General features: G+C 38.2%; 1 protein-coding gene across 1 annotated transcript in view; it reads right to left on the reverse strand.

Moving 5' to 3' along the window:
• The window catches only part of calcr (calcitonin receptor), a 64159-nt gene that overhangs the window by 12642 nt on the left and 29258 nt on the right, over positions 1-22259 (reverse strand). The window contains exons 2-16 of the mRNA XM_035951514.2: positions 19336-19403; positions 15881-16031; positions 15481-15588; positions 12733-12818; positions 12507-12648; positions 12280-12390; positions 12063-12175; positions 11616-11688; positions 10373-10483; positions 10132-10244; positions 9657-9822; positions 9175-9285; positions 8976-9088; positions 7628-7719; positions 4989-5115 (exon numbers count right to left, since the gene is read on the reverse strand). Of these exons, the coding sequence (XP_035807407.2) occupies positions 4989-5115; positions 7628-7719; positions 8976-9088; positions 9175-9285; positions 9657-9822; positions 10132-10244; positions 10373-10483; positions 11616-11688; positions 12063-12175; positions 12280-12390; positions 12507-12648; positions 12733-12818; positions 15481-15588; positions 15881-16031; positions 19336-19380 (1662 nt within the window). The 5' untranslated portion in view covers positions 19381-19403. The remainder of the gene's footprint in view (positions 1-4988; positions 5116-7627; positions 7720-8975; positions 9089-9174; positions 9286-9656; positions 9823-10131; positions 10245-10372; positions 10484-11615; positions 11689-12062; positions 12176-12279; positions 12391-12506; positions 12649-12732; positions 12819-15480; positions 15589-15880; positions 16032-19335; positions 19404-22259) is intronic.

The following is a 22259-nucleotide window of genomic DNA, read 5'->3' on the forward strand; positions in this document are numbered from 1 at the left end:
TGAAAATCTACTCAAGACCTTTTCTATTTAACAAAACTTCCACAAAAGGAAATAGTTGTGCATTTTAATGTGAGGCTTGCTGGTGATTTAGGAACTCATTTATGCATTTTATCAGGAGATTTGTTAAGGAAACATGTTTTTGGACTATTTTGACAGGCATCTCTGCCAATCCTATCAGCTTTGTTTGCTTCTGTTTGTCCAAACTCAGATTGCCTCTTCTTCCCTCGAGCATAAATTTGGATTATCGGTATGTGGCCCGAGTGAAAGGAAAATGGCAGCAGGAGGTAAAAACAAATCAGACAATCATGCAAAAGGTTATTGCTAATGTCACAAAGTGCCACCATCACTTCCATGCAACAAAGTTTCTCTTCAGTTTGTGATTAGTACTCCAAAAGCATCAAACTATAGTATACACTGTAGTATTACTGAAGTATACTGATGACTACAACATTTAACTATAAATGAATCGCTTTTCAGAATTTGTACTGAATCTGCTCACTGCTGATTTAAATAGTATATTTCTAAACTTTTGGATCAAAATCAAGATGCCAAACCGATTTTAATGGTGTCTAACAAGGATACAGGAACACCAATAAATTGGCTTTTTTATTTTATGCATGAACGATAATATTCAATTTCCAATTGAAAGTTACAGTGTCCTTTTCATGCTGATGATACTGTATTTACAGAATCTCTCCGTCATATTGTACAGATTTTTTCCTCCACATTTTATAATCAAAATAGAAAAACAGATTGTCAATTTAACATTGAACTTGTTACTGTGAATAAGTCGATTTTCTGTTTTTTAGGGAAACCTTTTACATTAAGACACTTCAAATATAATGGCAAATGTAATTTTAAACCTATTTAGAAGATAAAATTGTTAGTGCGCATGTTTAATACTGTAAGCATATATTTCTAAAATTAGATGCAATTACTGAAAATTTACAGAAAAAGAACATTAGTCCTCTGATTTTCTTAGATTATCGCTTGTAGACGTAAGGTTACAAAATGCATTTTCATTATGGAGAATTACAGTATTTTTATGAGATGATTATTGTTATTTTCAATTTTTTTGTGGCACCCTAGCTGCTGAAAAATCACACTGTTTTTACATTTGTTTTATTTTTCATAGTGCAAAAATGTAGTTAGCAGATTATTTTACAAAAGTCAGCTGAAAGACCTTGCTCAAAAACTAAGCATTTTAATTTGGTTTTAAAAGCAAAAATAGCTTGTTTTTCCTCTAACGATCACCATACCAACCACTGCACTATCTACACATAATTGCTGCAATCTTTAAGCCATTTCCCGAAGGCTACTTGATTTATTGCTCATTATAGCTATCACACCTACCTCTTTGAGCTACATTAGAAGATTGGTTGATTATCACTTACATTATTATACCTGTCATTTGATTTATGCTATCTAAGTATTTAGATCTTAGTGGAATTCAGGACACAAGAACACAGGTTAAGTTCACTTTTAAAAAGTAAAACGTGCTCCTTATTGTTTGAAAGAAACATCCTGAATTCACTGGTTTCCCTGAAAGCCTGGTGTAGAGAACATAAACATATATTTTTAATATTCACATTGGGGTTTCTGGTTCACAGTCTTGAGTTAAAAGAGTATGCGTGCAGCCACAGAGATGCTGGCATTACTATAAACTGCTGCTCTCAGGGGTCTTCTTAGTTCCAAACATGCTGCAGTCATTCACCTCTAAACTTTTAGCCATATGTCTCACTTTCCTACGTTTTCCTTTCCGCTGGAGGAAGTGTAACAGACGCCGGCTTGTATCGGTACCTGAGAGTTAGATCACTTACATTTCCTTCATTCAGGACTGCTGCTAACCAAAGTTTGTCTTACCAACAATGTTCTGGTGAACAAATCAAGCTGCTATAGATCATGTAGATGTTTCTCATGTTTTTCAGCCTCCTCCCTGGTTTGACATAAGCCTTGGGGATTCACTCCCCCACAGCGCTGGCAGGCCAAACCAGACTCTGTATCACCACACCAGAGAGCATAAAAAGAGCTTGTTTTCTTAACGAGAGCAAATCTCAACTACAATCCACCATTCCTAAATCAGCAGCACTGAAAACAGCCCCGTAAGTCTCACTTTGGCAGCGGTAAATATCAAAATGTTTCCCAGCAGACATGCATGAATCCCAACCAGTGACGCTTATGATTTCTTTTTTCTGCTTCCTCTCGCGAAACAGAGCCACGGTAACTAATTTTATTTTGACAAACTGCAGCAAGTTAGCACAACTTGACCGCGCTACATCAGAGAGTAACAGACTCAACACAAACCTGCTTGACAAATGACGACGGGGAAGTTTGAAAGGGAGCCACTGCACAAAGACATATATGTTTCCTCACATTGATGATGACGGCTGTTATTCCTGTCTGCTTCTTGGATACATTTAGCTCAGCAGGAGCCAGACAGATCTGGTGGATGCAAATGAAGCAGCAGCAGGACACAAGAATCAAACCCAAACCCAGCTGATGCATCTGCTGTGTCCTCAGTGTTTCCACTAGTTTGTCATGCAGGAGATGCTCCAGCTGAGAGCAGGCTGAGGCTGATGGGATTGTGTGAAATAAGCGCCAAGTTCCACAATCCTGTCTGCTGTCTTTGTTGCTCTTGTGAGGCACTTTGATCATCTGAAGCTCTTTTTCTTTTATGTATCTCAATTGTTACGCATTAGCATAGTGGACAGATTCGTATTTATTTTTTAAATGTGTTGTTTGAGCAATATTTTGTCCAGTTTTATTTATGTTGAGAGCCTGAATGCATTTAATTTTATTTGGGTCTACATAAAAGCAAAGAAGATGTGATCCTTTTTTGAAGTTTGAGAAATTCTGCAATAACAACTTTTAAGAAGGAGCAAGCACTGAGTTTAAGGCTTTCATTATTTTTATTTCCAAAAAGGAGGAACACACAAATTTATGTTCAGTCCTGATAGTGAGACATTCCTACAAGACAGATTTACTACTTCTACCTAAGACGACCTCAGGGTTTCAAAGAATTCACATAAGGCTTTCAGTGTGGCTGCAAAACTCTAACAGGAGAATGTGGAAGAGAGCAAAAATTGTCTGTTGACGGTGTAACCCCAGCAAGACGTGGCACAGTGAGATGAAATGCTACTGAAGACAGTTAAAAATCTGTTATACCAACTTTTAAAAATAGAGCATATCCTTTTAAATTTTGCTTCTGCACATTGTTTGCCTTTGCACATCGAAATTTCTTATTCCTTGCATTTTTATTAGGTTTAGCATAAATTATTTGTATCTCATTTCAAGGCAGTGCAGCTAACCTTCCCCCTCACACTGTATTCTGCTACATGGCATTTTTTTTTTGGCACGCTACATTAACTATGGGCTCTAGTAATGCCAATTATGTCAGTCGGACGCCACTGTGGTCCACATGGAAATGTCTAGAGAAATACTTCACTATCAAATATGATACATTCATGTCCTTTTTAGGGGAACAATAATAATTACAGTCATACTATATATTATTGATCTTATTAAAGGAGCAATATATCAGACTTAGCTGTAAACAATTATCTGCTATGTGAAGATATCGTGGAGTAATAGCTTCCTTAACAGAGAATGAAGTCACACTGACTCTGTATATGTTGCAAACCTTCTCTGTTCCATGTTTTGGTAGCCGGAGTGGACGTGCGTGCTGGTTAGTGCATGTAAGTGCATGTGAGTCCCTCCCTTTGAAACCGTTGGTTCAGTTGACATATAGACTGAGATTGACCTCCCACACTGCATCTAAATCCAAAAGTGCAGTCTAGAATTCAGCCAGTGCCCCCAAAAACAAAGAATGTAAAAGCTAATTTATGTTCCCTCATTTAGTTGCAGCTCAGCTCAGAGTCTCCACTATTGTATTGAGACTCTCTTCTGCTACTCCTTCTCCGCTTGTGTCTGTTGTGCTCCAGTCATTATAGAAAATATATTATAGAAAAATATACAACCAGAGAGGAGAGATATTTCAAGTGAAGGCAACATTGCTTAAGTTGACATCATCTTGATATGGCCATTTAGTGTATTTTACAATGCTAGTATGTGCTAATGGTTGTGACTGCATTTTTCTTCATTGGCTCTCATGTGTACAGCTTTTCTGGTTGTAAATTAAACTGAAGGTATGGAGGAGGTGTGGCTCACATGCCCGTTTGTTTTGGTCTTAATGTTGCTAACAGAACAGTAAATATTAACATATCTGCAAAACTAGCAAATGTTGGCACATTAACGCGCTAAAAAAACATGAACAAAGTCAACAATATAAATGTTTAAGATGTTCACATTTTTATTGTGATAGCATGCTAGCATGCTAACATCAGCACGTAGCCAGTCTTATGAAAATTGTGCTGACCGACAAGAGCTGGGTTATTTTCATTCATAATTAATTTCGTCATTCACAACATGAACAAATTGCAGCAAGTTGCAAAAATCATTTTTATTTAATACACCGTGCAGTCACACTCAGCATGCAAACATTTGACTAATCAGATGGAGTCATACATACAGGGATACATGGATTCTGCATTCACACCATTTGGACATTCAGCTCCATTCAGATTTGATTGGTGTCAATTCGGTGGCAAATATGAAATTAGCTAGCATGATGACCGAAGAAAGGGATAAGTTCAGGGGACATGACAAGATGTTTTTGCTGAGTATAGAAGAAAATGTTTTAAAGGGAACAGCTGTAGTTATAATGTCAAAATAATACTAATGTTCTGTTCAAGTGGTTGACTATTCATGTGCAATTTGGTCAATAAAAGCCTGTTTAAAATCTAATAAATTACTCAATGCTTGGGATCTATGCTAGCCTTAAAAAACAGCAATATGGAGGAACTGTGTAGTTCTTTTGCACATTTAAATATTAATTGATCGCAAGTCTTACAATCATTGTCTTGTACAGGCCTACACCATAGACTCTTTTTTCTCATTGGAGGTAAATATTCCACAGAGGATCTACTCACTGGGTTTCTGGCCACCAGGTCGGGATTGTTGACCACACCTACGAGGTAGATGATGGTGAGGGCAGAGTTGAGCACGTAGGAGCAGAACAGGTTCTTGTGGAGCGTGATCCTTTGGCAGCTCAGGCTCCTGTGTGCCATGATTGATTTTGTAACATGCTGACATGGCAGGACATGATGTGATAATTCAAAAAAATAAAAAATAACACCTACAAATATACAATAAATTCTCTCCTGACACAGAAAAGCAAAGCGCTAAAGAAGACATGGAAAAATAGTAGTTGTAATGACTGGCAGGCAAATATATGAATGAGGCTGTCAGATGTTGCTAAAAGTATGTAAAATATCAAATAATTTAGATCTTTCATCTCAGACTACATTTTTTTTGTGGTTGTTAAAAAATCCCCAGGATCAACAAGCTGGATTGCCTCTAAATGGTTTGTACTGTACACGCTAGAAGTGCTGTTAAATAATGCATAATGGATCCCAAGGGTGCTTTCTCATTAGCTTGGCTGGCCACTCAGAATTAATAGCATAATAAAATGCATGGCAGGCAAAGTGAACGCAACTATTACAATCCAAATGGTTACAAGTCATTCATATTAGCACCATTATTGACAATAATGGTTAAATAACATTTTAATTTCACACTAGCAATCAAACTGACTGCAGCTCAGGGAGGGTTTGAAGCTGAATGGAACCATGGAGCAAATTGACTTTTACAGAATATAGCTTCCTATAAATATGTCCGCTACAGTTAAAGAAGTTATATTCATATAGCGCTTGTGGCCTGTTTTATCTTTGGTGAGTCATAAGCCCTCCTGACACCAATGAAAACAGGAAGAGCACTAAATTTCCTCAAGCCGGGGTAAAATAACACAACTTCACCGTCTCACTCAGAGGCTATGGTTTCTTCAAACAGACATCTAGACATAAAAGGAGCGGCAGGAGCTGATGATTGCTTATATACTAGGAGTTTTTATCTAAAAGGGGCTGTCAAAACACAGACTGAGTCCTTATGGCAACGTTGTTTGAGCCGTCATGGAGTCCTAATGTCTTTGGATCACACTTTCAACCTTCCTCTATTTTTCCACCGCAAACTGGAGTATTTTTATCTCGGAATCCTGACAGTGTTGATGCACAGTTGTAAATAACAGAGCAGTGCAGCGATACACCATCACATACCACTGCAAAACTTCACATCTGGATCTTGTAATGAAGAATCAAGCCTCCAGTATGTTAAGTGTTTTGGCTATAAATATACTAAGTTATGGTTTAAAAGAAAACAGAAATGATCTTCTGAGCCAATATCTTTTTATTTATTGCAACATTAATTTGTGAGGACTTTAATCATGATGAATCGTGAGTGGCGTATTAAATTGCTGTGGAGCTGAGTTAGAAGTCTGACTCTCAGCGGGGCGCAGGATTTTTGTGATTTTGCACCTGCCCCAAACATGGCCTTCAGATTTATGAGTGTGTATAAAACTCTGCAGCGCGCTGATGGCTTCTTACAAGATCTGTTCTGGATAACAGCTGTGTTTAGGAGGTCAGAAACCTTCGGCACGTCAAAATTTATAACCACAGAAATCGCCAGCTACAGGGCCAACAAAGCAGCATTTCTAAATATTGTTATAAACCAAGAAGAACATTTATTTTCTCTCCTGTGCTACATGTTCACAGATGATTAAGTCAAACTACTATAAAAACCTTATTGTGCAATCAAAACTAGTGCTCATTAAGTTCCATCCTTCCTAAAAAATAAACTTACAGTTAAATAAAGTTTTAACGACATGCAGACTTCTCCACAGTCTGGTAACTTTTTTCAGGCTTCATCATTTCTGAATTATACATACATTAACTGAATATTATACCTCCCTTTTTCCCTTATCCACTTGGTTATTCTGAACTCTTATCTAATTGAATTTCAACAGAAGTATCTCACTTAATTGTGCTCTCTTTCCCTCTGGGATTAAGCAGTACATTGGGATGAACATCCATAATGAGCAATGCACTCAGGTGCACACGTTTCTAATAAGAGCGGAGCACCAACGCATTCATTGGACGTCACAGCTCTCCAGTCTGGAATCCTAAATATCCATGAAATAAATGTACTTCACAAGGAAGCCAAGTTGGCATGAAATTAGCTACATTGCGTATAAATTACACCCAGTGAAGCAGCAGACCTATTTTCAGGTCGATAGCTTGCAATAATTTGTGACAGTGAAGATATTAATAATTTTCTTGTTTCAGTCTTTAGTGATAATTTAATACTCTGGCTATCTTTCACCAGTGGAGCTCTTTTAACACTTAATATTCACCTCAGTAAACAAACAGTTAACGCTGAAACTCTTTTGTGTGGCTCTGATTTATGAAGTTTACTGTGCTAGTTTGGGCAGAAGCAGAGTGAGGATTTTGCTGACTCTAAATAATACAGAGAATGGAATAGTACTCATGATGAGTAAGCCTGACACCATCTGTGTGCCTGTCAGAAGCACTTTTGATAGTGAAGATGACTGAGCCCATAAGGACTACCAGTGATTAATCATCATTACATCATCAAATCAGTATCTGCAGCTGCAGCTACATTTTCAGACTGTTAAAATTGTATATGCAGGGCAGGAACATCACAGTGAATTCATTACCTGAAGTAGAAGAAGATGGCCAGAGAGATGAGCAGGGAGGCGATGGATAGAGCATGACCCACAATAGCCATGTAAAATAGGATGTATGCCGACTGGAAAAGAAATACAAACAAGATTTGAGATAACGTGTGACATTACTTCAAGCAAAAGCTCACAATGAATGTAACTGAAATAAATTACACGTGCAGTATTTCACTAGCACGGACCACACCAGCGATTTAAAGCTTGATTGTTTATTGGATGCAAAGAATTGTTCTGTTGGTGGTGACTGAGTTGAGCTGATGTAGTGTGGGGGAAAAGCTTAGTCGGAGATCAGCAAGCGCTCCCGGGCCAGTGGACCTAAAGCCTCCCATAAGAAAGAAACAAGAGTTGATGTAACTTAAGTCTCGAGGATTGAAGCGGATGAGAAGTGGACACACTCAAAGCTATACCACTTGTTCAGAGAAGTGAGATGATCTGCGAGTGGAAACTGTCTGAAGGCACCTGATGTGGAAATTAACAAGTCTGGGGCTGGATGAGTTCTGAGTGCGTATTTCAGCACTGCTATGTTGATGGGAGTTGTAGCAGACATGACACAGTGTTTGTGACTTGTTCATGTTTTGTGACCTTGTGAGGATCATGTGAGGAAATTGATGATGGATGTAGTACGAAAATTTTGTGAGGACAGGCCAGTCAAGATTGGCCGCTGCTGCAGAAGAAGTGACTGTGAAGGTATCAGCACTGAGGCATGTTGCAACCAAATAGATTAAGACAAAACACCTGGTTTTTCCTTTTCTGTGGTGTCCTGGTCCTGTGCTAATGTAGGAAATGCTGTTAGCAGCTTGGTGCTGCAGCCTGGTGCTGTTAGAGATAAGAAGATTATAAATATGTGATGATGTCTACAAAGAGCTGTTAGTAGAGAGACTCCTCCTGACTGTGTAGTCTCAGGGATTTGAATAGTTTGATGGTTTTGTTCCAATAAATGCAAAGTCTGTTTGACCAGACAAACAGAACCTGCTTTACTGGGCCTTCTTTGCCATGAGGCAAGAATGTAGTAATTTTAACAAAATGCAAATTAAATGCAAATTAATACAGGTAATCGGTAACTTTTTACCAAATTTACATTGTTAAGCTTTCTTTTCTTTCATCAAATTGCTGTCTGCCATGAAATGTAACTTTATATCAGTGTGGGAGAGCAGTGCATCTTGGCAATCTTTATAGGTAACTTGATCGCAACCGCACACAATTTCCACTTTCCACATTTACTCCCATCTGCCTCCAGCACAAAAGATGCAATTATGCTGACCCATCACACTGTGGCCACCATGCAACAGTTTTATGATGGATACTTTATCTTAAAGAAAATTACCTTCAGCTTTGCCTGAGTGTTTTCATTGCAGAGTGTGTAGTTGGACCAAGTCCTGTTGGTGTCTGGGTGGCGAAACCACTGGCCATCCTCTCCACAGTACTTAGTCGCCTTTTCTGGAAAGAAATAATCATGAAATAAATCTATTTCTTAAAAACAGCAGACCTTTAAAAGAGTGACACTCCTGAGTTTCATTGTTTACCTGTGGGATCAAAGTCATCAAAATAGTTTGGGCAGTTTTGGGAGGTGTAAGTTCCAGCCGGAGTGTCGTCCCAACACAACCAGCCGTCCCAGTTACGACTGCAGTGCAAACCTCAAGAAACCGACAAAAACCACAAATCAAATCAAATCAAATCAAATCAAATCAAACTTTATTTATATAGCACTTTTCATACAGTTAAAAATGCAACACAAAGTGCTTTACAACATTAAAAACATTAAAGAAGAAAACCCGTCCCTCCCTCCATATATACATATATGCACACAACTGCAGGAGCACGCACACGTCCACACGTCCACACACACATACATACACACACACACCCATACATACACAGACACACACACGCCCACAGACACACACTCCCACCACTGACAGTAGGGAGTAAACACAAGTAGAGTTTAACATTGAGAGAGGAGAAGCACAATAACAGGGAACCACAATGAGTCCGTTATTATCGCTACCTGATTTGTTATAAGGTGGATCTCGATTCATTTTCTCGAAGCATTTGTACTGGCTGTCGAGGATTTTTTTCCTCACTATTTCCTTCTCCTCTCGGTTAACCAGTGGACTGACCGTCGCCTCATTGGTGGACTCGACCTCGGCATCCCTGGAAAACTGGGCGGCTGCCTTCATTTTATTCACCGACACACATACACAAAGTTATGATCAACCAAAGTAAACCGTGACTCAGGAGGGTTCAAGCGTTGCATAAACTTGTCACAGGGAGAAATTAGTCGTGCTTTCCACAATAATGGCAACCTAACAGATGAATTTTGTTGTAATTTGCTGCTTTATTGAGGCAGTCACTAGATAAATGAAGGCCTGCTGACAGAACTCTGCTACTTGATGATGGATATTATTGTTGCAGGACAGTAGCAGTGCTAAGCCTTCTTAACACGGACCTCCCTGCTCCATGATGAAGAATAAATACATTACCTTCAACCTTTTCTTAGTGTTGAAAACACAGAGTGTATAGTTGGTCCACGTCATGTTGCTCTCTGGATGGCGAAACCATTGTCCATCCTCTCCACAGTACTTAGTTGCCTTTTCTGAAATGACACAATAAATATATCCACACAGGACAGTGTGAAACTCTTGCATAGGTAATTTTATACATTTAACAGAAAATCAAAAGAAGTTAAAAGGATATCAGCAGATCTTACTACAATCATATTACCAGTGGAGTCGAGGTCAGAAGGAGAATCAGGGCAGTTCTGAGAAGCCAAGTTCCCCGCCGGAGTCTCGTCCCAACACAACCAGCCATCCCAGTTGCGGCTGCAGTGCAGATCTGTAACACCAACAAAACCGCAAAAACATGATAACATAACATATACAGGTGGTGGAAGAAGTACTCAGATGTTGTGCTTAAGCAAAAGTACCAATATCATACAGTAAATTTACTGTTAGGCATCAGTTCAACTCAAGTAAATGTTCAAGTCTTAGCAACAGAATATAACTTAAGTACCTAAAGGAAAAGTATTTATTGTGCAAATTGAGTCCAAGTTTAGAATAATGAATATTATAATACTGGATTATAATTATTAATGCATGAACTTTATTGTTGCAGCTGGTAAAGGTGAAACTTATTTTAATTATTTTATTTACTGTTGGATAGTTTGTTGTAAAGTTTCACTCAACCCTCTGAACCTCCAGCAGTTTCTGGGTGTTTTTGTTCCTGACACATCCGTCACTGACTGGGGGCTCATTTTTCACAGCAACAGAAAGTCCTACACCTCTACGGATACAGCACAACCATGTATAGAAGCAGACAGAAGTGAAAAATAATGTTTCTGCAGTTATGAGGTCATAAATCATAGCAAAGTAAAAACAAAAGTTGTATTTTTTTTTTAGATTAATTGTTTCAAAAATTAAATAAACCTGGAATCAACATGTACAACATTTTCAAAGTCCCCCAGAGGTGTTACTAATACCAGAAAAAGGTTGCTCTCTGTATTATAGATATGTTACTGCTTAAATTTCAATTTGTGTTCATACTGGTCTACTACCTGCTCTGTGTAAACACAGCCTGCTGTTCAGCCCAGTTTAGATAAAAGGTCCATGAATTTATGTCACTCTTGGTGACAGCTGAGTATTTATGGCTTTACGATCGTGCTGAGAAACATGAGAAGCATCTGGTTAACATTATTTTTAAATTTTTGGCAATTCCCGTTTTTAAAGATGACATGCCTTTCAAACCTGCTGTGAGTTGTGAAGTTCATGGGTTTAATGTAATGATAAAGCATCAGTGTGATCTTTCCTGCAATAATACATCATCATTTATTTGTTGATTAGGTTTTGTATCATTAATCTGAATATGCAAAGTACCTATTTTGTTAAAGTTATCAGATAAATGGAGTGAGTAAAAAGAGCAATATTTTCCTCTGAATTGTGTGTAGAGCAGAACTACAAAATGGAAATACCTTCTTTGTTTAAAGGCGGGTCTTGGTTTATTTTCAGGAGACATTTGTATTCATTCTCAAGCATCTTCGGCTTCTGTGAAGAAAAGAGAGGTTTCAACAATACAATATACAGTACAGACAAAGTGTAGTAAAAATACAATGAAAATTATCCAGTTATTTTTAAGTAGAGAAGAGGATTTTAAATTCTAAACTCAACATGAAGAAAAATTAAGTTATCAAACCAATTTTATTCAGTTACTTCAACTTAAATTTTGTTTTAAATCAACTTATGAAGGAATTTGAGTTTAAATTACACACATTATTAAGTTGATGTAATTACCAACATTACTCTGTCATCCCAACCCATCAAAATAATGTTTGCAACTTCAAAGGTTGATCTGAATTAGGAAATCTTGTTTTTAATTAAGTCGTACCAATAGGTCCCTTGAAATTGAGAGTGTACATTACCTTTGGCCTCTTCTCATGGGTGGTTGCACAGAGTGTATAATTGGTCCAAATCTTGTTGCTCTCCGGATGGTGAAACCATTGGCCATCTGCTCTACAGTATTTAGTCGCTTTTTCTGTAAAGAATAATTACGTTACAAAGTCCACTTCCTTTAAATAAAGTCAAAAGATTAATTGCTGAGAACACAACGAGACATCAGTAGAACAGAACATGGGTCACCTGTGGAGTCAAAGTCGGCAAAATAATCGGGACAGTTCTGGGAGGCGTATGTTTCTGCTGGAGTGTCATCCCAGCACAGCCAGCCATCCCAGGTATGACTGCAGTACAAACCTCCAACACAAAAAACAAAAACCTCTTGTTTGCAAGTCAGTCATGTAGGAAACATATTGATATAAAAAAGCCAACCGATTGGAGGACAAATGGAGTTACATGATGCGTTTCAGTACCAGACTTATTATAAGGTGGATCAGTCTTCATTTTCTCGAGGCATTTCTTCTCACTTTCAAGGATGTTTTTTTCTGAGCTGACCCCTGTGGCCTCTGTGGTGTGCTCTCCTGTAGCATCTCTTAACAAATCAGGGATTTCCTTCTGAAAACAACAATGAAAGATTAACTTATTAGTGTAGATAGAAACCAATAAAAGCTTTGTTTTGTTGAGTCAATGAACACACACCTGTGATTTGTCCTCTAAAGCTGGTTTACAGGTGGAGCCAATCTGGACCCAGTTACCTGATATGTCACAATATTTGGTCACTTTTTCTGTAGAAAAAAACACATTGGCAGGTTGACAACAGAATAATCCATCAACAACTTTCCTGAACGCTTCATATACGGTATTAAATTACTTCCAGGCACAGATTGCTGCTTCTGTTTATTTAGTGGAGAGTTCAGGAGCAAATCGTTGTATTCTTTGGCTTTGTCTTTCAGCAGTAGTATGTTGGCATAATCCAAACACATAAATCGGACCCTGAATCTTGGCACTTCCAAACAACAGCGATTAATTTTACTTGGCACAAGACATTAAAAGTAATGTCAAACTGAAATTTCCACCTCCGTTTTTTTTTTTCTTTTCTGGCAAATTCTCAAATGTCAGGCTTAAAACCACATGTACTGGAGGAGCCACGACTGGGCTAAGAATGAGATCACATCGCTCCCGACAACAACAGCAGTAGGCCGACTGCTTAGTCCTCGCTGACAGCTCATCAACTGTTCAACAGCCACCTCCAGCTGTACGTCTCCCCAGAGGCCTCATAGCAGCAGCAGCAGCAGCAGCAGCAGCAGCAGCAGCTTTTAAAGCATCCATAGGGGGACTTTTAGCGTCGCAGGCATTTTGGGAAGATCCTTTATGAGCCATCTCTAACAAAAACACCTTCTCTGTTCCCCATCCATCTCTCTGACTCCAGCTTCCCTGCATTTTTTTCCTGAATCCTTTTTTCTTTTTTTTTTTTTTTTGCTTCTCTTCCCCCCTCCACATACTCCTCATTCATCTCTCTGTCCTCTCCTTCACCTCCCCTCTCTTCATCATATTGCATCTCCTAAATCAGACACGACTTGACTCTGGATTTCTTCAACTAGACATTGCTGAGAGTTGCATTACTCACAATGTAAAAACTGCACATACTGTGGAAAATAGTTATGCAGCAATCCAAAAATTAAGTGTCCTTACATAATCAAAGCCCACGGTCAATTTCAATACTAATACATGTCTTTTTTCATTTTCTCTGGCTGATGTGATAGCCAGAGAAAATCATTTACCTTTTATTTAGTGTATGAATCTCTTCTTTGCCTACATGCCGATGTTCCAGGTATAATGTTTACCATGTTCACAGTCCTATAGTAATACCAACACTAATCACAAATTACAGCTGAGTCTTTAGTTTTGCATGCGTTTTGTAAGTAAGTGGACAACTTGAAATACTGATTGCTGTAACTGAAAAGTCAAAGCCAACGCAGTTCATAAAGTAGCAGAAATGAATATCTCAACCAAATTTCACCACAAGTACCTCAGTAATTTTTAAGACATTTCACTAAAAAACAAAATTGTTAACCTGGTGACACTGAAAGAAAAGTGAAGGAATTGCCAAACTTATTAAGTTACATCTTTTAGGAAATTTGGTGGGTTTAAGAAGTTTCACTCTACGTCCTTCGAAGCTGACTGTATTGGGGTGTTTATTAGTATTCTGGTATACGAGTAAGCCGACCCAGGATATTTGCAGAGTACACATTGTATAGGGATGGTCAGAGAGTGGGTCAGAAGGTAGGGAGGGAGCTGTATGTAAAGACCAAGGTGAATAGTGGTTAATTTGTGTGGTTCCTGTCTCCATTGAGACATTTCATTGGATTGGAAGTGAAGTTTCGACATGTGCTGCATTAAGATATAAGGATCCATCCTATGGGTCCACCCTGTCTCCCAAAAACTGCAGGCCTTTACAAATGAAGTGCATTCTCGATCATTTTAGGAAATAAACATGTTTTCTCCCAGAAAGGTAACAGTATGACCTAGTAGGAAACCTTTCCACAGACACAAAGTCTGCATTAGGAGGTTGGAGACTGTCAACAAGGGGAAAAAAGGTTTATGTCCTGTGTTAAACCAAGGCTCACATGCCTCAATTCAAGGTGTTAACTGTCGCAAAACCGTCAGTGGAGAGCTATCAAGACTGCACTATAAGTACCTGATGAGTGGCATCTTCCACAAGGTGTTAACCACAAAGTGCAAAACAATGTGTCTATGTAGATTCTCAGTCATCCAGGTCAATCCTGCCTGAGCCGACCTGAGCCCTATCAGGTACTTATAATGCAGTCCTGAAATCGCTTTGCAGAAGGTCTTACCAACACTAACACCTCAGGTCATCTCTGACCTGATAATTTCACAACCATTCACTCCTGGAGGCATGTGAGTCTAACGTGCCATTAGTCATGGGATTTAAGGGCAACAATATATATCTGGGGCTGACTGATGGGAATCAGACAGTCAGAACTGAGGAAGTGTCTTGGATTAGAGGTGAAACGTCTGTAAGAACCAAACAGGAGCTGAAGCACTTAGGATTAGCCAGTTACTATGACACTTGAATGAAAAAGCTGATGATGATCACCTAATGCAAGTACGGTCTAAGCTATTTATTTCCTTTTTAAAGTGAGGAGACCCATGATATTAAAAGAATTCTATTATAATCTGTAATATCGTATAATAGTTGCTACTATTTACGCATCCCTTTAATTATGAGCTGGTCTAAGGCTCAGAGTGCAGACTAAGCAAACCATCTTTCCTTTCACTTTCTCCATCATACAAATATGTTTACATCATTTCCATGCATTGCCTGCTGATTTAAGAGTTCTACAGAAAAACCTCCCAGGTTCCTACAAGTTTCAGTTCAGCCAGTTTATCGCTGTAGCCTGATGAGAAAAGTTAAAGCTTCCTTACCAGCTGATTCCAGGTCGAGCTGATCTGGACAGTTTTGTGTTACAGACGTCCCAGCTGGTGTCTCATCCCAGCACAACAAACCATCCCACATATGACCACAGAACACACCTCAAGACAGGAAAAATGAAAACGTGAAATGATTATATATACTGTGTTTGCAGACATGTCAGTGTATGTCAGATTGGAATCATTTGGCTACAAGATTATAACCCTCAGTGTCTACTCAAAAATCCATGTTAAGTCAGTTGTGCTTGAACTTCAGCTGGCAAACCTACAATTATCTTTAACAAGAGCGTCAGCAGTATTCTTATCCTGCTTACAGCCTCACTACATCTTTGATGCTCTCCCAGAGGTAATCGATGTGGCCTTAAGAAGGCTGGAAATGATTTGGGCCTCTCACCGGTTCTGTTTTCTTGTTGATCTTTGTTGGACAGCTCAAGACATTTGTATTGACCATGGCTCATCGCCTGCTCGCTGTGTCCCTCTGTAATGCCCTGTCTGGGGCTGAACGATGGGTTTGAGTTTGGCTCAGTGCCTGCTGCTGCCCTGCACTGTGTGGAGACAACACGATGTTAGAGATGAGAGAAGAAGGGACAAAAACATGATCTACACTGAGTTGTAAATGCAACTGTAGTACAGAGTTGGTACTGTGTGTGTATTGTGGTTGGTGCTCTGGTCTGACTCTCGTAACAGTCAAAAAATAAGTGGAAATATTAACTTGGATTGCGATCTCAGCTGAAATGACACAGTTTTATCATGCTTAGATAACCACATGCATCCTTCAGTGCGATAAAAATTTGAAAGGATGAGCATGCAAACTTTCTGAAGCATCTTCAAAGCTCATCGGATGATGATTTCCCTCTCAATTCGTTTAACTTATTAAAGTGGGAACTCACAAAAGACGTTTAGCAGCTGATTTTCTCCAAATGAATCCTATCGCTGCTCTATTGTTTGTATTTGGAGGTACCATTAAAACGATGAGGCCTGCTGGGTGAAATGCTGATTTTGATAATGCTGTTCGCTGAAGGATAAAGAGACCATTTCGCTTTGACTTATCTTTCTTTTTTTTGGGCTGAAAATTAAGCCTCTCAGAGTGCCAGGCTCATGCACTTGCATTTTCTGAAGTATCTGAGGAATTTTAATGCATTTCCAGGGAGATTGGGTCCACACGCCTTATCAGTTGAGATGCCCACATTCCCCTCAATATTTGTAGGGAAATTCTCATTCAAAATATCATTCTTACCTGCCTAATAAAAACAAGTAAAAGAAAAAAAAAAAACACTTAAAAAAGTTACTTCTGTGAGAACGCTGATGTCCCATGTAGCAGTTTAGCAGCCGTACATATGATGTCACTCCAAGCATTGAAGTAAATGACGTCATACATACGACCACCAGGCCACCACCAATATCAACAGCTGAGCAGCATGAGAAAAAAAAATCTTCTGGTTTTCACAAAAAACTCACAACATCCCCACCTCATCTGTCACAGTTCTTCAGTTTTTCTCAATCAACAAGATAATTATAAAAGCAAAGCACAGAAACTTAAGACAGAACAGCTCAGATGCAGTATGTCAGGCATGCAATTTGTAGAAATGCCTCATTGTCCAGGGTGATGCTGCAAAGCAAAGGAGAATGAAACAGTGAACTTATTAATTCCACAGTGACACTGAAAAATAGTAAACCAAATGTTTTTTTTGGGTTTTTTTTTCATATGGTCCAATGACTCATGACAAAAAAAAAACTTTCTAAAGCTCTTTTAGCCAGTTGGTTAATGAGCTTCAGGAAGTTTAGAGCCATGTGTTATAAATACGACTTACTATAAAGGTCTTCATTAAATCAGTTGCAGTAATTTGTTAGGAGAACCATCAGGACTGACATCACTTTAAAGTTTGATGTGTTTAATTGTAATACCTTCAGCAGGCAAATCATGATATGTTTAAATGACAGAACACAATGCCACAATGCGTCACCCCTACATGATTCATATAAGACATCACGTTTGTGTTATGATCTTTGACTGATGATTACAGCAGCCCCATTAAGCTAATTGATGCCATTTCTCAGTCGCTGGAGCACATTGTGATTATGACTCAACCCTCCAAGCTGCAATGAAATCAGATCATGAGCTTAAGAAGAAACTCAGATTGAGAGTCGAGGTCTTTATTAAGATCTTTATGCTGTAGGCAACTAATGAGATGCAAACAATGCGTAACTTACTACATATACATGTTTGTGTGGATATATGCCATATACATGTAACGATGTGAATGCACCATAGTGTGACTGCTGTGACCAGTATGAAGTGTGAATTATAAAGGCCAGTCAAACCTTACATGTATTAGGAAGAGACTTTTATACAAAAACACAGATTTTTATTAATATTATTCAAGTTCTTCTTTCCCTATGCCTGTTAACAAAAACAAATAACACAATGTTCATACGTTTCATCAGAGTAATTATACTATATTGTACAAATTCCATGCTTTTTTCAAATAAATGGCAATGTTTTGTGTTTAACCCAAGGTATTTTTAGCCTTTCTTATAGTTTGAAAGTGGGAAGAGACAGGAAATGTGGGGAGAAGAGTGGGGGAAGGACATGCAGCAAATGGCCATGGGTTGAACTCGAGCCCATGACCACTACGTCAGGGACTATAGAACCTATTTATGGGTTGCCCACCGAAGCAGTTGAGCTACAGGTGCGCCCGTTTAACAGAAAGTTTAAATCTAATTTGATTTGACACTTTGTGTGAGTCTAATTTGTTCTGCTAGGGTACACATTTCTGCTCTGTTTACTGTTTTTCCTGCAGACAAGTGACAAAATGAAGGAAAAACCAACACAAGGTGTCTTAGCAAGGTGTTGGACCACCATGTCCTGCCAGAACAGCTTCAGTGTTCCTTGGCAGTGATTCTCCAAGTCCCTGGAACTCTACTGGAGGGATGAGGCATAATTTTTCTAAAATATATTCCCTCATTTGCTGTTTTAACGATGGTGGTAGAGAGCAGTGTCTAACATACATGTTGGTCCACAATCTCTGACAGGTGTTCAAATGGGTTTATATCTGGTGATGACAAAGACTATAGACTGTCATTCACATCATTTTCATACTCATCAAAGCATTCAGTGAGCCCTCGTCACTGAAGACACCACTTCTATCAAGACAGAAATGTTTTATCAGAGGCTATTGTATTGATTTCAAGTGACTTTCCCCTTGAAGGGATCAAATGGAAGCAAACCATGGCAGCAAAATGTCCCCACAGCATAACATAGTCATCAGATCCCCACTTTAGTTCGTTAATAGTCTGTACATATATAAATCTAATCATTTTGCTTAGCATTTGCGTCCCTTGTTCTCTATAGTTGCAGGGATGTTATGCTGTTGATATGCGTAGTGACTTGTAATGAAGTGCCAGAAGTGTGACTCTTTTCCATAATGCAGCAACATGCATAGTAAGACCCTCTACAACAGCACAATGACATATAACAATTAAATTTACATTTTGTATTTAGAGCTCAGCTTACATAGAGATGATGAATTGTGATCATCTGCATAAAAGTGTAAGCACACAGTGTGAAGGTGGCACAAAGAAACAAAACAGTCATAGTCGAATTATCTTTGAACAAACAAGCCGAGCTAATTACAAATTATAATTTGCACGAGTGCAAATTAATCATGAGATTTGGAGATTTTCGCTGATTAAAGAAAACCACTAGACCACGAGATATTACAAGTCAGTTTAATGAAAACTGATTGCCTATGTACAGCATACATAATGGGGGAAAAAAATGAGAAACAGGCCCTTTGGATATTCACGCTTAAAGTGCATCCATCAGTGAATAAAAAAGTGAGAGCTTACCACCAGTAGAAACCAAAAGATCCAAAAGGAGTCGGCTAACCTCATATCTTCCTCTCACAGGCAAATCTCTATAGAGAGAAGAGAACAACAAGGTAAACCTATCAGAAAAAATAAATAATTTGTCTACCGTGAAAGTGACTGAGTAAACAAACATTTGGTTGTTTCAAATCAGGATTACGGCTTCTCAGGAGAAAACAGCCACAGCAATCATTCATCTGAAATGCAAAACACTGCAGCAGAAGCTCTGCAGTTTGTGTCATTTCACACTCCTCTGCTTTGTGTGTCTGAGAGATAGTGATACCATGTCCTCATCAATATGTGAAACAATAGCATGAAACAGTAATGTTACATTATGTGAGCAAAAGGATGAAGAAAAACAGACAAAAATAGTTGGTGGTCATTAATCATCTTGCGCTGAGCCTGAACTCCTGCAGGAGAAGATCTGCCAGGTTAGTAACTGAGTGGATGTGAGATTAGAATTCATTTCAGCTGTCTTTGCTTTGGCTTGTGGAGTCCTTGTTGGAAACCGATCACTCTGCAGTTTGAACAGTCAGGACGGCCTACTGGTTGTCCTCCACACCTGACAGCGCCCCAGGGGGCAGCTGATAGACATGCATGAGCAAGACGCTGTGAAGGGTTAGCAGGTTTAATAGTATTTGTTTTGGCCTCAGAGATGCACTGATGGTAGGCTACTTAGCTGTAGATGACAAATAAACCCATATCTGCCAAGAATTTTAAAGAGGGAGTGATGATCTTTGACAAGGGATCCCTTGAAGTTGGCTCAACTTTCTTATTGCTTTTTCATGCTTTCCTGAAATACAAACTGTTCAGGTAGATACCATGTTAGCTATAATATCCTAAGATGTCCTAAATTTAGAATAAAGGCATTTCTAAAACCTCACCATAAGGCTCAAATATAGAATGAAACATCTGCATATGGTACAGTTGAGCTAAAAATAAAAGTCTATTGATTCAAAATGTATTAGCAGCTACTCTGTAAAAAAAAAAATCTATTGAGAATAAAAATGTAAAAAAAATCTGGCAGCAAGAGTGCTAGAAAAAAATCATAAAGAATGGTGAAATACAGTAAAAATGATGGCAAATATCTGTAAAATAATGATACATTATATAATAGTGTAATTTCATGGTCAGTGGTTATAAAAGCTATTAGCTTATTAGTACTGCTTTTTGATGGAGACAATACATCAGTGTTCATGTGTTGTTTTTATAGTTAACATGCATATTAATACTTTGTCTCTAATTTTGCTAGTTATTCTTAAGAAAACTGGAATAATCTATGAAATAACAATAAATTGATCAAAAAATTCCAGTTAAAACCTGCCCAAAACATTTTTTAAAGCAAAACATGACAAGGATTCCATTTTTCTAGTTTTTCCTCTAGTTATGAAGATTTGATGAAATGTTTTGGGTAGTTGACAGTCGGTAAACTGAACATAAAGGGCAATGTTAAACAATGTTCTGAAGTTTTATAGACCAATGATATAATACTGATATACAATCATTGGTCTATAAAACTTAAAGACCAATGATATATATATTTAAAATGCAGAGCAAATTTTACTGATGATGAACACAAGATTTCCACAATGCAAATATAGTTTGAGCTTCAGCTGATTCTCAAAAAACAGAAAAAAATTAATTGGTTACTAATGAATTTGAAATTGATGGTTATGTTTTAAAGACACAAAAGTTGAAAAAGATTGTTGATAATAACTATCATATTTTATCCAGAGCCGAAGTTGGTGACTTCAAACGTCTTGTTAGACTGTGAAACTTTGGTATTTTTCCTCAGAAAATGACTGGAACAACTCTAACCCAAATATTAAAATGTTCATTAATGTTAATTTTGAGCAACTCTGACCATAAATCTCAAGCATTTTTAGTCCAAACATTAACTCTACTCTGGTTTTGCAGTACAATACAGAATAGAATATAATGGACATCTTTGTGGATTGAGCATGCTGAAAAGCTCTGTGAAGGTCACAGTGGCAAACCGCTTTACACCTCTGCTTTGAAAAGAAGCAGTGGAAGAATACAAAGAAGCACACAAAAACACCAATCAAGGGCAAAAGGACGAGAGAAGACTGGCGAGGGAAAAGTATGGATCCCAAAATTGCCTGGAGGAAGAGAAGATCTATAAAAAGTATCATGATGTCAGCGCGGAGGATCCACATCAGTCAATTATCAGCTAATCGCCTCTGGGCGTTCGTGGTCATGTGAATTTGTCTAAAAGTGGATTAATTGGGATATTCTCTGATGTTACAGTCAAATAACTGCAGATGCACCAGAACAATCAAAATTACGGACTAGAAAGCATAATTTCGAAGATATTGACAGTGACTGCCTGACTGACCGTCAGGTTGTTTCACTGAAATGGTGCAAACGTGACTGAAAAAATGTTCTCAACAAAAAAAAAAAACGTTTAAAAAATTACTTTTCTGAAATATGTGTTCAATACCATTATCATGCAAAATATGAATTTAGCAGCGCTCTCTCATTAGCTTGGTCCTTTCGTGGTCTTGACATCACCGTGAGCATCAGATTTAAAATACAGATATTACAGTACCACAGCATTTTAACATCTAATTAACTGGATATGTAATACAGATATCCCTAAGTGTGTTCTTCCTGGTCAAACAGAACATTTCAGACATCCACAGTGACATTCTTCCTATTCACAGTTGTCATTTCAGATCTCCGCACTGTCACTCTTTATAGGACACATTTTTCTATCATTACAGATACTTCCCATTGCAGATATCTGCAACCAGATTATGACTAGTATTAATTCCAAGTTCACAAATCCACAGTCATACTTCTAGTTCAAAATATATTCAATTTCAAAATATTCACATTGTCCCCTTTAGATATCAGTATGAGGCTTTAGATTTCCTAAAATATAA

Source organism: Amphiprion ocellaris, chromosome 15 (genome assembly GCF_022539595.1).
Source record: "Amphiprion ocellaris isolate individual 3 ecotype Okinawa chromosome 15, ASM2253959v1, whole genome shotgun sequence".
Classification (NCBI taxonomy): domain Eukaryota; kingdom Metazoa; phylum Chordata; class Actinopteri; family Pomacentridae; genus Amphiprion; species Amphiprion ocellaris.